General features: G+C 52.6%; 1 protein-coding gene across 2 annotated transcripts in view; it reads right to left on the bottom strand.

Moving 5' to 3' along the window:
• The window catches only part of CDH5 (cadherin 5), a 33,636-nt gene that overhangs the window by 4,331 nt on the left and 13,106 nt on the right, over positions 1 to 16,199 (bottom strand). For both annotated transcript variants that reach the window (XM_062177276.1, XM_062177277.1), the window contains exons 3-11: positions 13,441 to 13,729; positions 11,963 to 12,079; positions 10,928 to 11,092; positions 9,866 to 10,053; positions 8,471 to 8,721; positions 3,815 to 3,957; positions 2,231 to 2,355; positions 1,760 to 1,868; positions 309 to 554 (exon numbers count right to left, since the gene is read on the bottom strand). In XM_062177276.1, coding sequence (XP_062033260.1) covers positions 309 to 554; positions 1,760 to 1,868; positions 2,231 to 2,355; positions 3,815 to 3,957; positions 8,471 to 8,721; positions 9,866 to 10,053; positions 10,928 to 11,092; positions 11,963 to 12,079; positions 13,441 to 13,729 — 1,633 coding nt within the window. The remainder of the gene's footprint in view (positions 1 to 308; positions 555 to 1,759; positions 1,869 to 2,230; positions 2,356 to 3,814; positions 3,958 to 8,470; positions 8,722 to 9,865; positions 10,054 to 10,927; positions 11,093 to 11,962; positions 12,080 to 13,440; positions 13,730 to 16,199) is intronic.

Below are 16,199 nucleotides of genomic sequence, written 5' to 3'. Positions count from 1 at the left end.
CCTAAGTGAGAAGTTTTAAAACTGGGTCCTTGTACGTAGTTTCGAAAGTGGGTTTGATGGAGACACGTGCTGGAAGCAGGGCATGGCGGACAGTCAGAGCTCACAAGGGACGCGGCGAGAGTGAAGGTCAAGTGCTGGTGGCCTGCAGGGGGCCAGTCACCCCTCCTCCCCACCTTGCCCTTGCCAGCCCCGGGGCACACGGGTTGCCCAAGCTCCCATCTCTGACTCCGACCCTTTGAGGCCCGGGCTGGCGGCAGGGTTGGGCCTGTGAGGCCCTCCCCGTGTCCCCGCCCCGCCCCGGCGCTGACCTGTGATGGTGAGGATGCAGAGGAAGATGGCCACGAGTGCCTGGATGCTGACGCCTGCGTGCGCAGCCGCCTCCTCGCAGAACGTGAACTCGCCGTGCTCGCTGCACTTGCACACAACCACGGCCAGAGTGCTGGTGCCCGTGAGGCTCGGCCTCCCGTTGTCCGAGATGACCACCGGCAGGAAGTGGACCTTGGCTCGCTCCCGATCAAACTGCCCGTACTTGACCGTGATGTTGGCTGTGTTATCTGGAAACACAAAAGCTGCAGGGTCAGGCTCTGCCAGGAATGCCTGTGCCTTCCATCACGCAGACAGTGGAGCCTGCCTCCTACAGGAAGCCTTCCTTGCTTCCGCCAGCCGACGTGCTGCCTGGACCGCTTCTCTGCCCGCTACACCCCCTGCCTCATGACTCAGCCATTGATGCTTTGGGGACAGCTGTGTTGCTCCAACCTGGAGGAATGACTCAGAAAGCAAAATCCTTCCTGTGGGCCACAGCTATGCTCGCCTCTTTCCCTACACCAAGAACAGGGGTCTTTCTCTTTTGGCTCAATTCATTTCTGCGTTCTTTCAGACTTTGACAAGCAGCTGGGAAAAATAAAGTTGTAAAAAAGCCCAAGGCAGCTTCTGGTCTCTGGGAATCCTGCATTTTGGAGGAGGGTTACAAGTGGAAAAGCAGCACACGTGCCCCTGGGGGCACCACAGGAAGTCACAGGTGTAGCCGTGGGTCTCACCTCAAATGTCGCCTGGGCTGCTTCAGCCCCGGGCCCCATCACCCACAGTCCTGCCAGTGAGGGACAGACGGGGATCTTTCCCAGTTTGGGGCGGGGTGGGGTGTCTCTCTAATTTGACCCAAGGAACATTCTATTTTTCTGAGAGGCTATGGAAGCCTGCCATTCAATGAACTCAGCGTCATCTCTCTAGTAAGCACGTGTTTATCAGAAGCTCTGATCGGCTGCTATGGACGATGAAGGATTTTGTGATTGGCGGAGCCTATCGCCGGAATGGGCTGTGATTGGCAGACCCGATCCTGGTCGGGGGCCACCTGGCGGTCAGTTGGTAGCTATTGCCACGGGACCGAGAGGAAGTTCCCTGCCTCCTTGGGTTTATGATTTCCCGTTGCCAGTGTTGTCTCTGGAAGGGACTTGACGTTCGTCTCATGAGCAGCTGCGACGTGGCCGAGGCACAGAGACCCTGTGGTGGACAGGATCTCTGGATGCTGTGTGAGCCCCGCTGCCTGTCTGCATTGCCCACCAACCTGAGCGCCTCACGGGGGAGTGGCCGGCCACGTGGACTCGGTTTGGCCAGTGGCTGTTGTGTATTAAGCGAACCAGTGGTACAGTGCATGTGGCAGCACTGTGCAAAATACCCCGAAACTTGAACAGCCCCATGGTTCGGGCTGGTCCTTGGCCCGGATGCCTCCCCCCCGGGGCCGCCTGATGGCTGTGGTGCTCACCGTGGTTGTCTGTGAGGGTGAAGTTGCTGTCTTCAGTGCCCAGGGCGAATTTGAACTTCACATGTTGTGGCGTTGTATCCTTGTCGATCGCAGAGATCTGCACCACCAGCTGGCGTGTGGGAGACGGGGCACGGTCAGTGGTGGTGGCGGGGTGGCCTGGGGTTCAGCAACAGTGACTTTGCCCCTGCACCTGACCATGGCTGTCTCTCCCCTGCGGCGCTAAGCTAAATAGTCTCCATAAAGCTTCTAGGAGCATTTCTACCTGCCTCCCATCCTCCCTTCGCTAATCTATTCCGCAGAATGATGTCTGAGCCATGGTTTCTCCAACTGTACAATGGAGTTAACGTTACCTTTCCTTAGAGTGGCTGTGCACACAGGCAGCTCCAGCTGGTGGTGGATGGGACTTCTACCTCCCAGCCTGCCCCTCGGGGTGGGGGGTGCTGCCTCACTCTCCCGCTGAGCCAGACTCACCTTCCCCGGGGCTGAATTCTCACACACTTTGGGCTCGTAGGGCTGGGCGAACTCTGGGGCGTTGTCATTCTCATCCAGAACTTCGATGTGGACCTGCACAATGGATTCTTTGCCTGTGGGGTTCCCTGCAGGAGAAAGGACTCATCATCACCAGGCAGGGCTCGCCTGGTGCTGGCTCTGGGGGTGGAAGGTGCGGGGCTGCCCTCTGGTGGGGAAGAGGGGCTGTGGCCCCCTGGAAGAGAGGCAAGGACTGTGGCTGCAGGAAGGAAAGGGGTGAGGAAGAGGAGGGGGTAAATCTTCTACCAGGGTCTTCAAAAAAGCCCATGAAAGATGTACCTGAGGAAAAACTGCATGAATTTCAAACATTGTTCACACCAAACAAATTTATCTTTTACTTCCCTCTTCTATGAACTTTCGGAGGTAACCTCATATTGGTTGTAAGACTCAAAAAGGTGAACAACTTACGTGCATTTTCAAGGGCTTTAATTCAATGAATACTCATTAATTTACTTCATTAATTAATTTAATTAATAATTTAAGCAAAGAAATGTAATTTATTAAGATAAGGTGACTGTTTAATACCGATCATGTAATTATTATTTAATTATTAAATATTATTCATTTAATTATTAGATACAAATTCACCCCCATGGGATCCAGGGTGCAGTGGGAACATCAATCTCTCTGCTGGGGCCGGCCCTGTGACACAGTAGGTTAATCCTCCACCTGAGGCGCCGGCATCCCATATGGGCACTGGTTCTAGTCCTGGATGCTCCTCTTCCGATCCAGCTCTCTGCTATGGCCTGGGGAAGCAGTGGAAGATGGCCCAGGCGCGTGGGCCCCTGCACCTGCATGGGAGACCTGGAAGAGGATCCTGGTTCCTGGCTTCATATTGGCTCAGCTCTGGCTGTTGCAGCCATTTGGGAAGTGAACCAACGGATGGAAAACCTCTCTCACTGTCTCTCTTGCTCACTGTCTGTAACTCTACCTCTCAACTAAATAAACAGAGTCTTTAAAAAAATAATCTCTCTGCTGGAGGGTTGTGGGGATTTGCTCGCATAGTCAGAGGATGTGAAACCTGGGCACTCGCCTTCTCGCTGTCAAAAGCTGCACCATGTCCGGAGACCTGCACAGTCTCAGAGTCAGAAGCCACTCCTGATGGTGAGCTCAGGGCATTCGCCGAGCGTAAGTGCCCCTCAACGGAGCATTTCCCAACCCCACCAGCAGGAGCATCACGGGGTTAAACGCACATCCTTGGCCTCTTCCAGGGAGGAGGAGCCAGAGAAGCTCTCTGGCTAGGAGGGGCCAGGTGACTCTCCTCACAGAGAGCGGTGAGGTTCTGATCCAGTCGGGGGTGGGGTGGAGTCTGAGGTTCTGCACCTCCAACAAGGTCCCAGGGGACGCAGGTGTGGCTGGTCCAAGGGCCACACTTGGACGCGGAAACTCCACTGCACCGCAGCTGAGCGGCGCTCAAGCAGGTGCTCAGTGCCCCTCTAGAGACCGCAAACCCCAGGCGATGGCAGTGCTGAGAGGCCAGAGGCCAAGGAGCAGAGCCCAGGGCCCAATGCAGACAGAGGCACTTACCCCGAGAATCCAGTTCTTTGGCCTCCACAGTCAGGTTATACCAGGGGTAGGTTTCTCTGTCCAGTTCTTTCTCGTTGTAAATGTTTCCCTGTTTGGTGATTCGGAAGAACTGGCCCTTGTCGCTGGTCCTGCGGATGGAGTATCTGCCCGGGGGAGAGAGAGTTTTGTGGTTTGTCACCATTCTGTGCTGAGTACCAACTCCTTGGTGTGACAGATGGAGCCCCCGGCCGGCTCCTCCCCTGCACAGAGCAGACCCACACGCCAGCGCACAGGGCCTTGGGGGAGCCAGGCAAGGTCTTAGGTCTTGAAAATGTTGTCACGGGCTTGAAGGGGGAACTGGGGACTCCAGCAGTGGCCCTTTCAAAGCTGTACAGGGGACCTTGTAACAGCTGCACCCCAGCGGGGCTTGGCTTTTCTGACTAATAAATGTGGGGGCTTGTGACACCAGCATCTCACATGGGCGCCCGTTCATATCCTGGCTGCTCCACGTCTGATCCAGCTCCCTGCTGATGTATCTGGGAAACCAGTAGAAGATGGCCCAAGTCCTTGGGCCTCTACACCCATGTGGGAGACCTCGAAGAAGCTCCTGGCTCCTGGCATTGGCCCAGCCCAGCCCTGGCTGTTGTGGCCATTTAAGGAGTGAACTAGCAGATGGAAGGTCTCTCTCTCTCTCTCTCTCTTTCCCTCTCTCTCTCCCCCTTCTGCCCTTCAAACAAAGTAAATAAAAAAAAATTTTTTTAAGTTATGTAGAGATGAAAAATATGAAATATATTATATATATGTCATATATATGAAAATAGTTGCTATAACTGAGGAAAATTTCAGAAAAAAGAGAACAGAAGAAATACAAAATATATTGAAGGAAAACTTTCCTGATCTGAAGACAGCTTGAGTGTACAGGTTAAAAGATATCATTGTTATCAAGCTAATTGTTTTTATTTTTAGAAAAGGACAGTAGTTAGGCATATCAAGGCTATACGAAGAAACTGGAAAGGATCCAGGCAGGGAAAAAAATTCCTTATGAAACAGGAGAAACCGACTTTGCCTCATATTGCGCACAGAGTTAGCACATAGTGCTGGCGGTTTGGCAGGGAGGTGCCTGTGCGCTGCGGCGTGCGTGAACACCTCTGGGTGCCACTCACATACGAGGGCGGAGAACTAAGCCAGCTGTCCGCCTGCGAGGGCTCAGGAAGGGTACTGCCCACAGCAACAGGTCCTGGAAAGTCACCTTTGAAAATTCACTCCATCTAGCCAAGAAACGTCTCCGGGTAAAGTGAAGACGTGGCATGGGAGGCAGGGAGTGGAGTCAGTGATTCCTTTACCATACGTGGGAAAGCAGTGGGGTGTGTGTGTGTGTGTGTGTGATAGGTTTTATAGTTTTAAATGGAAAATATAGGTCCAGGAAAACACGGAAATTTTACAGGTAGAAATAAACCTCATTGATAGATGTAAAAATGGATATAGTTCATACAGATATCTAGGAGAAAAAAATTTTAAAAAAGATAGCAAAGCGGGGGGGGGGGAAACATCATTAAATTTGAGCAGTGGGAAATGTACAAGATAAAAGGAGTAAGATCAAAGGTATCATTTATGATGAAAAATGTAAAGCAGGTTAAATACAAAGCAGCACAGATTAGATGAAAAAACAAAGCCATGTACGTTCTGTTTTCAAGAGACAAGTTCATGCCAATGACCTAGAAAAGTTAAAAGTACAGGTTGGAAACTTTAAATCAGGCACACACGAATAACAGGAACACAGGACTGGCAAACCCAACAGCAGGCAGCGTGCAGCTGAGCGCCGAACGTTTAAGCAGAGCAAACTGGATAATTGTGTCCGGCTCAAGGTAGCAAACCGTAATGAGGGTCAAACAGTTATAAACCTTTGCTAGCTGAATATAAACATTAAGATGCATAAAGTAAAAGCATAAGATATTCAAGGAAAAAAGTGGACACAAAGGCAAGTGTATTTCTTCACAGAGCAAGCTAAAGCAAAGCCAAGAAAGCCCCACCATTTGTAACTGAAAGACTGAGTAAATTTTTAAATAAGTCCTTGGGTCAAAGACGAAGCAAGAATCAATCATCTTTACAAACTATTTAGGAATAGACTGGCAATGAAAAAATCCCCACGTGAGAGGGGCCCCTTTTGCCTTTAATAAAGAGACCTAGAAACGGAGCTCCTCCAAAGGTGGTTCATAAACATGGTTCTCCTTAGAACTCTTTAAAAAAAATAAAACTGAGAAAAAATTTTTTTTGTTCTTAAAAACTTTTTATTCATGGATTGCACTTGTTTGAAAGGCAGAGAGACCAGAGAGACAGACAGACAGATTTCTCATCCACTGCTCTGCTTCCCAAATAGCTTCAAATACTCAGGCGGAGCCAGACGGAAGCCAGGAGCTGAAAACTCAATCCAGGGCTCCCATGTGAGTAGCAAGGTTCCAGCTGCTGGAGCCGTCACCACTGCCTCCCGTGGTCTGCATTAGCAGGAAGCTGGAATTGGGAGCAGAGCCTGAACTTGAACCCAGGCTTTGGACTTGAACCAGAGCCTGGACGTGAGCTCAGGCACTGTGATACAGGATGTGGGCACCCAAGTGGCTACACCAAACACCCACCACTGGATAAAAGAATTTTAAAATTCATACAAAAGAAATATTGTTTGAGAATAGATAAACATTACATAAAATGAAAAGCAAAGAGAGGGAGAGACTTGTCTTTTACATACTAAAATTTACTCTAAAGCTGTTAGAATAAAACAGAATGCCACAGAACAATGGACAGAATAGGGAATTTGGAAACAGACCAGGTATTTACAAGAACTTCGTATATAACAAAGGCAGGAAGATGATGACTTAGTTAATAAACAAGTCTTGGCACAAATGGCTACTCATCTGGAAAATAATAAGGGTGGATGGGAATCATAGCCTGTAGCACTACAAGAGTGAGATCAAACTGTACCTTTTGTGTTGTAGGAGAGGAGTGGACTTGAGAGAGAGGAGCAAGTGCTATGGTTTGCATGTGTCCAGCATGTGGTGTCATAAACCGTAGTTAACGTAATCTGGAGGTGGGGCTTCAGGGAGGTGATTAGGATTAGTCGGGTTCACGAGGACGGGGCCTGTGTGCTGGCATGAGTCACTCACCGTGCAATGCCCGGCCGCGTTATCACACAGCAGGAAGACCCTCCCAAGATGCCAACCAGGTGCTGGCGCCATGCTCTTAGCCTTCTAAGCTTCCAGAACCATGAGCTAACAAGACCTCAATTCTTTATAAATGACTCAATCTGTGGTGTTCAGTGACAGCAACTGAAAATGGGCTAAGATGCCAAGTGCTGATGCATGGGTGTGAAACTGAAACTGGAAACAACCAAACACCTCAAACCAACCAACCAACAGCAGCAGCAAGAACAAATTCAGTGGGAGGGAAGTTATGGGAGGGGGAAGCCATTGTAATCCATAAGCTGTACACTGGAAATTTATATTCATTAAATAAAAGTTAAAAAAAAAAAAGAACAAATTCAGCATACGGCATCTCTACGTTCCTGTGGTCGTGAAGGACGGGAGAGCACCACCTTAAGGCAGCACCTTGAGCTGCCTGGGCAGGGGTTAGCAGGGCGTGCGTTCTAGAACTTTGTGTTTCGCTGTGCAGGGTTGTGGTTCGTGGTTTGGGGAAGACCCACATCGGATACAGTTTTAGTGAAGGGGTTTCAGGTATGTTAGCTGATTGGCTCCTGTCTTGACTGTGGGATTCTTGGTCCAAACACAGAGCTTTCAAAGTAGAACACATGTCAGGGGTCTTCAGATGACAGGGACCAAGCACCGTAAGAGCCCAGCAGGCCGAGGGGGTTAGTGGGAGGGTATGGGCTCCTCGTCCTGCCTCTGGCACTTTCCCTGTGAATGCTGGGAGAATCCAGTTTCCCTCTGTGGGTCCTGGTGCCAGCCTAGCAGGTGTAAGAGCACCAACTCTAGGATGGTATCACCCTCACTATCATCACCATAATTATCATCATCAACATCACTATCACCACCACCATCATTATCACCACCATCACCACCATCATCACCAACACCACACACTATCATCACTGCCATCACTATCATCACAATCACCATCACCCTCACTATCATCACCACCGCCACCACCATCATCACCATCACCATCACTATCATCACCACTACTACCATTATCATCACTACCACCACCATCATCATCACCAACACCATCACCATCATCCTCACTATCATCATCACCACCACTACCATCATTATCACCATCACCATCACTATCATCACCATCACCATCACCATCACTATCACTATCATCACCATCACCATCATCACTGCCATCACCATCAACACCATCCTCACTATCAACACCATCCCCATCATCCTCATTATCATCACCACCATCACCATCATTATCACCAGCACCATCACCATCACTATCATCACCAGCACCACTACCATCATCACCATCACCATCATGATCACAACACCAGCACCACCACCATCATCCTCACTATCATCACCATCATCACCATCATCATCATCTTCACTATCATCACCATACCAACACCATCACCATCACCATCATAATCACCAACACCAGCACCACCACCACCATCACCATCATCATCACCAGCACACCCACCAATCACCCCCTTACCCAATGCTGCGCCGGGCCTCGTCGGGATCCGAGGCCAGTACCGAACCGACCAGAGGTTTCTTCAGGTTCTCCTGCAGCAGGAAGTGGTAGAAGTGCTGCTGGAAGACGGGGGGCTCATCCACGTCCGTGACGTTGATGATGACGCGGGCCTTGTTCCTGCCGGAGATGCCGCTCAGATAGCGGAGGTTGACGGTGGGGTCTGTGGCCTCGATGGTGAAGATGTACTGCCGGATGAGTTCATAGTCTAGAGGCTGCGGGAAGGAACAGGATGGGGAGCACCTGCTGGGAGCAGGATCTTCACAGCAACCCTGCGGGGTAGGGCTGGGACAACACCCGTGCTCCAGGGAGCAGCCTGGGGCCTCCACAAATGATATTTCCTAGGTCATCAAGACAGTGGCTGGGCCTGTATCTGTCTTCACCTACCCCCTCTTTTATCTCAGCAGCCTCTGGCCACACCCCCAACCCTGGCGGTCCACCTGGCCCTGTTCCAGGCACTGAGGACACACAGCACACCAGCCCTGGTCCTGGGCTCTAGGGAATCACAGAGGGTGGCTCCATCCACAGGACTTGCCTTTTCTTCCTGCTTTTGCCCAGGATGCTTTGCCAGCTCTGCCTGTCTCACAAGCTCCTGCTCATCCCTCAAGAAGCCAATTGAAGGGAATCAGAAGCTCTCTCAGAGGCCCTCCCAATACCAGTGACTGCTCCCCGCCTGGCCTCACTCTGGTTATGCATCTTCCCTCCTGCTGAGAGCTTTGGTGACTCTCAGGGCTGTGCCTGCCTCCCCTGGGTGTCTCCAGACCCCAGAAGGGGGCTGGGCCGGAGAAGGAGCCAGGCCCAGCACCCCCAGGCTTCTATGGCCACTCTGAGGTATGCTTATGCTAACAGGGTCTCTCCTAGTGACCACGGCTCTGACTTCGCTGTCAGCCTCAGGCACTGTTGTGCCCGCCTCTATCCCTAGGCACTTGCCATTTCTTTATACGCCAGCCAGCAGCATTTACTGGCTGGGACACGGGGAGCTAGCGCCCGCCCTTCCCAGGGGCAGCCCTCAGTCCACGCTGTAGGAGCTGGTGCACAAACACCTCGGCTCCCTCACCCTCGGCTGCTGCCACTCAGGCATGTTCCTCACGGTCCCTAGCTGTTCCCTGTGGGATTGGGCAAAGCTTTGCTGCTGCTCAGAGCCCAGCATTCACTTCTTTCTCTTCCCCTGTCCTTGCTCCTGGAATCATCTCCCAGATAAATGACTTACACCCAAATCTTTGCCTCGGGGCCCGCTTCTGAGTAACCCATCCTCAGGTCCTGGGTCACAGTCTCCCTGCACATGACCAGCTGTGAGCAGCCCCGGGCAGGTCCTGTGGATGCTGGGATCCCCGACGCCATTGATGGAGGCCTACAAACCTTCATGGGCTTGATGATGCCCTCGTTGCGGGTGGGGTCCGTCTCGATGGTGAAGGTGTCCCTGTACTCGCCCTGCACGATGCTGTACTTGGTCATCCGGTTCTGAGGCTCATCTGGGTCCTCCACAGAGAGCGAGCCCACGGGGCTGCCCACACGGATGTCTTCGGGCACAGTAAATGTGTACATGGCTGATGCAAATAGGAGCCCACAAGGGCAGTAGGTTAATGAGATAGACAAGGCAACTGCCCCTTATGCGGTGCTAGTGTATTTTGGTATAGGAATTGGGCGTGATAAAATAATGGTAGTCGTGATAATAATAGTATCCTTGGGATTATGGGTCTCAAGGCAAAGGGGGTTTTCTCTGTCCATCCGTCCACCCATCTATCCACCCATCCACCCGTTCATCCATCCATCCATCCGTCCATCCACCTGTTTGTTCATCCATCCATCCATCCATCCATCCATCCAGTCACCCATGTCTCCCTCCCTCCCCCCCTTTCTTCCTCCTATCCATCCAACACGTAGCTATTCTGTATGGCGGGCACTTTGCTAGGGGACTTAACAGTTTCCAAGATGGACAAGTGCTGTCTTCCGGAGTTTGCACGACACCCAACAAGGCCACGCCAAGAGAACCTGCCTATCTTTGCGGTGGCTGAGCCTCTGAGTTATGACATCAGCACTAGAGGTGAACAGAGCTGATTCTCCCTCCCACCCCACCCCACCATGGGAAAAGCTCTTGCTAGACACTTCTGGGGGAAGAGCAGTCTGCGGATGGGGTCAGGGCCCAGGGCTCTGGCTGTCACTTTGCTATACTCTGCTGCCCACTGGCTTGTGGGGTCCTAGTCTCGGGGCCTGGGTTTTCCAAAGCCCATGGGATCTGGCTCTCACCTGTGGGAGGAGACCAGGGCCAAGGGCAGCTGGATGCCTTGGGAATGTGGAATAGGGATGGAAGCAGTAAAGAGACCCACCTCGTGGTGGAGGGAGAGGTACAGGTCTCGGGGTCACCTTCCCCAGGGCCCCCAAGTCCTCCACCCTCCCGGGGCCATCGGGGGAGAGGCTCACTCTGCGTGAAGATGGGGAAGTTGTCGTTGACATCTTGCAGAGTGATCAGCACGGTGGCCGTTCCAGACTCGCCCCGGAGGCCCTGGGCATCGCGTGCTTCCACCACGATCTCGTACCTGGCCTGCGTCTCTCGATCCAAGTTTTTGTTTGTTGTGAAAATAATTCCTGCACAAGTGTCCAAGCAACAGCTGCGTCACCTGGGGGGCTTTGGGAAATAGTAATGCCTGCATCTGACCCAGAGAGCCTGGGTTAACTCTTAGTCCCAGGGATGAGACTCAGGAGCCTAACCCACTGCCTCCCTGCTCTGCCCCGTGAGGCCACAGCATGGGCCAACACAGGCCACGGGCACCTGGGGCATTGTGCTGGGAGAGATCCAAGGCCTCAGCCAGGCCCAGCGTGAGAGTGCTGGGATGAATTAGTGATGTCTGGCTCGGTGCTGCATTGGGCAGTGGTGGTGTCTCTGCTACTTATTTGTACCAGGAAGTCAATCCTCCCAGCCTGGTCAATAGGTCTGGCTACCGAGATTACAGTGTTTTGTTAAAGTCATGCCAATTTTCTCTATATACATGATCTAATTCTAATCAAATTTCACTGCTGACATCCAAGATGCCTAAAGCATTTCCATTTTCCAGGTAAGGGAGCCGAGGCCTGCAGAGGTGAGTTGACTTATCCAAGGTCTCTCTCTGGAGGGAATGTGTAACGGAGCTGGGTTTGGAAACCAGATCCGTCTGAACCTGTGCCCAGGGCTGCTAACCAGCCTCCTCTTCTGCTGCTTGCTCATCCTTGGCTAACTAGATTCTGCTTTTGAGCTCTGGCCCTGAGTGCTCGCCTCGGGCACCTGTCTGCTTCCTTGTCCCCTGGCCAGCCACCTCGTCTTCACACTGACACCGCACCTCCACAGGACAGGATGGTGCTGTGCTTGGTGGGGCCTGGCAGACTGGGCTTCCCTCGGCACTGCCCCCCTGTTGTATCCACCACCACCCCCCCCCCCGCCCTCCACGCTGGTGCCTTCCCAGGGGGATCAATCACACCGACCGGAATTGGCGATGGCAAAGTTCTCGTCCCCCTTCAGGATCTGGTACATGACAGAGGTGTGGTCTGCCACGGTGGGATCGTCCGCGTCCACCGCTGTCACACGCGTGACCGAGGTCCCTGCAGAGAGAGGATCCTACAGCTGCCACACCCCATTCTCAGGGGAGGGCAGATGGCATTCGGGCTGTCTCCTGTGCCCATCTCCTCTGTGGCCCCAGAGGGAAAAGACTGCTTTGTTTTCCGAGGCTCCTGCATGGCAGCAAAGTGCTGGCCCTGTGGGGCCCAGCCAGGTCAACCCTGAGGGGGCAAGGAGAGCAGGTGTTTCGTGCTGCTATGGCGGGAGATGGGGGATGAGGAGGGGGAGACACCAGGGCGAGTTATGGGCTGTTTCTCTCCCTGGAAGGGTGGGAACAGGGAATGGGAATGCCCCCAAAGAGGTGGTATCACATTTCTCATGCCTTGAACGCCAGTGTCCTCACACATAAGGGGCCCTGGTCCCAGGGCCCTGGCTGCGGATCCTGGACTGTGCAGGTAGGGGTGGAGCAGGGAGCTCTTTTATAGCACCCCTGGAGGCTGGGGGGAGGGCTGAGGAAGGAGCTGGAACCTGCTGGTGATGTGGCGGCACCAGGGCTCTGTCCCCCACCCCTGCTCTCTCACGGCCCCCTGAGATCACTCTTGTTGCTTTGCTGGCAGAGCCTGGCATTCTTCACGTGCGAGGGCTGTGCTCTTGAGGTGCCAGCCCTGAGAGGCGGGGCCAGTCGATGGAGTTTGTTCCAAAGAATGAGGTGAGAGGAGTATGCATCTCTGAGATGGCCAGGGCTTACTTAGTCAGTCATTAGGATCAAGGATCAGTCCATGACTAGGATTAGGGATCAGTCTATGACTAGGGTCAGAGCTCAGTCCATGATCAGTGTCAAGGCTCAGTCTGTGATGAGGATCAGGACTCAGTCCATGACTAGGGATAGGCTTAGTCCATGATTGGGATCAGGGATTAGTCTATGACTAGGGTCAGGGCTCAATCCATGTTGAGGATCAGGGCTCACTCCATGATTAGGGATGGGGCTTTCCATCTATGATTAGGATCAAGGGTCACTCTATGACTAGGGTCAGGGCTCCCTCCATGATCAGTGTCAAGGCTCAGTCTATGATTAGTGTCAAGGCTCCGTCCATGACTAGGGACGGAGCTCAGTCCATGACTAGGATCAGGGATCAGTGCACGACTAGGGTCAGGGCTCCCTCCGTGACTAGGGATGGGGCTCAGTCCATGATTAGGATCAGGGATCAGTCTATGACTAGGGTCAGGGCTCAGTCTGAGTTCGGTCTGGGGCCTAGTCTGAGGAATTAGTGTTTCTTTCAACGTATATAAGGTGACAGCAGAGGCATTACAACCGTAGCCCTGAACTCACCGAACCCCAAGCCTAGGCAGTGGAGTGGTTGCAGTGGGAGGTCCCTGCAGGCAGCGGGGGATGGGAGACACGTACCCACAGATGACATCTCGGGCACAGATGCGTTGAACAGCCGGTGCGTGAATACAGGCCAGTTGTCATTCACGTCGTGGACTTTGACGGTGAAGCTCGACGGGGATTCCAGGTTCCTGTTGGTGTCCTTGTCCACGATGAGAGCAACGAGGTGGTACTCTGAGATCTTCTCCCGGTCCAGTCTCTCGAAGGCATACACGTCCCCTGTGTCTGCGTCGACCTGGAAGACCTTGCCCACAGAGTCTCCCTTGAGCAGGTACTTGGCATTCTTGCGGTTCACACTCGACTTGATCTAGGGAGGAAGAGGTAACGTGAGCTGGGGATGGCAGGGATGGCTGCCTGCATGTGTGAGTGTGTGTGCACACGAGTGTGCATGTGTGTGCATGGACGGAGGCATGTCTGTGTGCGTGTGCATGTACACGTGTGGTGCTGGCCAGAGATCCCAAATGTGACACTGAGATTATTTTTTTAAAGATTTGAGGGGCTGGCATTGTGGTATAGCGGGTAGAGCTGCTGTCAGTGATGTTGGCATCCCATATGGACACCGGTTTGAGTCCTGGCTGCTTCACTTCTGATCTAGCTCCCTACTGATGACCTGGAAAAGCAGAGGAAGATGGTCCAAGTCCTTGGGCCCCTGCCACCCATGTGGGAGACCCAGATGAAGATCCTGGCTCCTGGCTTTGACCTGGCCCCTGACCTGGCTGTTGTGGCCATCTGGGGAGTGAACCAGCAGATGGAAGATCTCTCCCTCTCTCTCTGTAACTCTGACTTTCAAATAAATAACTAAATCTTTAAGGCCCACCAGGAACCCAATCCAGGTCTCCCACATGTGTGGCAGGAAACCACTATCGGCCTCCCGTGGTCTGCACCGGCAAGAAGCTGGAGTCAGAGCCAGAGATGAGTATTGAACCCAGGTGCCCAGATGTGGGGCGGGGGTGGCCTGACATCTTTGCCACTGGGCCAGGTGCCCACCTCATACACTGAGATTCCAACAAGAATCCTCTGGCTGGTCAGCCCTGGATTGTTTTCAGCCAGGTCGCTGCAGCCTCCGCGTGGGCGTGGCCCAGTGTGCCTAGACTGCTGCCTGCAGCCCACTTTCATCTGAGTGGAAGAACACACTCGGTACCATTGGAAGGCCAAGGGTATTTTGCCCCGTAGAAGGTCTTAACTCTTTGCCTTGTAGTCATCTCCTCTGAAAAAGGAGGCAATACCGCTTTCGACGTTGAGCTGCTCAAAGGAGTAAAGCCGCACTTCCGGAAAGGAGTTCCTGGACAGGCTGGCCCAGTGTCTGTTCCCCGCACAACAGGGGTCCCGACACGGCGGGCTGGAGCTGGCTTGCACCAGCTTGGTTTTGGAGAGAGAGCCAACTCAGATTTCCAGGCGTGTTTGTGCACCGGTTGTTAAACACAACCAACATTAAACATTAAATGATACCAAGTACTTATGTTAAAGACAAGGATGACAGATACTCCGCATCGGTTGCTTCCCAGTTGTTTTACTGTGTTGTCGGGCTGGTGCACGCCTCCCAGGTCTGTGTGTTGCAGACACTAAATAAATGCTACTTTAGGATGTGTTCCTGCCCGTCTCTCCCAGCTGCGTCTTCAGGCACTTGATGTTGACAGTTTGAAATCAGACACGGTGAGAATATTTACACCATGGGAACTGGCAGATGCTATACATTGGGGCCTCCTTCCCTGGACAGCCATTTGTCAAACACTCGTCGGCACACTACGAGTCCCTGTCAACTTAGGTTTGGAGTGATACCGCAATGTTCTCTTCTTGGGGGCTTGCAACATCCACCCCAGCACAAAGAACCAGTGAAGAATTTTGTTTAACTCCACATTTCCCATCCTTGCTAAGCCACCAAACTGATTTTCTTTGCTATAAGCCACCACCTGCGATACCGGCCTCCCATATGGGTGCTGGTTTGTGTCCTGGCTGCTCCACTTCTGATCTAGCTCTCTGCTATGGTCTGGGAAAGCAGTAGAAGAAGGCCTAAGTGCTTTGGCCCCTGCTACCCATGTGGGAGGCCCAGAAGAAGCTCCTGACTCCTGGCTTCAGCCTGGTCCAGCCCTGGCCATTGCAGCCATTTGGGAAATGAACCAGTGATAGAAGATCTCTCTCTCTCTCTCTCTCTCTCTCTCTTCCTCTCTCTCTCTTTTTCCTTCTCTCTGTCTTATTCTCTCTTTGTAACTCTGACTTGCAATTAAATCTTTAAAAAAAATAGGGAGAGGGGCTGGCACTGTGGCATTGTGGGTAAAGCTGCCACCTGCAGTGCCAGCGTCCTGTATGGGCGCTGGTTCAAGTCCCAGCTGTTCCACTTTGATCCAGCTCCCTGCTAATGAACCTGGGAAAGCAGAGGAAGATGGTCCAAGTCCTTGGGTCCCTGCACTCACATTGGAGACCTAGAAGAAGCTCCTGGCTCCTAGCTTTGGATGGGCCCAGCTCTGGCCACTGCAGCCATTAGGGGAGTGAACCAGTGGATGGAAGACCTCTCTCTCCCTCTCTTCCTCTGCCTCTTTGTAACTCTGCTTTCAAATAAATAAATAAATAAATCTTATAAGAAAAGAAGAGAGAATCTGATACTTCATGCCCACACAGTGCAGGCTCATAGAAAGGTAGACTGTCCAAAAACTTTAATTCAATTAGAAGAATATAAACCAGATGACCACAAGGTGCCAGGCCCTCTGCTGTGGCCCGGAGGTCACACAGACCTCGTTCTGACCCTCGGGTCTAGGCCTGAAGCCTCAGAGGCTGAGCTT

Source organism: Lepus europaeus, chromosome 19 (assembly GCF_033115175.1).
Source record: "Lepus europaeus isolate LE1 chromosome 19, mLepTim1.pri, whole genome shotgun sequence".
NCBI classification, from domain to species: Eukaryota; Metazoa; Chordata; class Mammalia; order Lagomorpha; family Leporidae; genus Lepus; species Lepus europaeus.
This window is presented reverse-complemented; position numbering and strand designations above follow the sequence as displayed.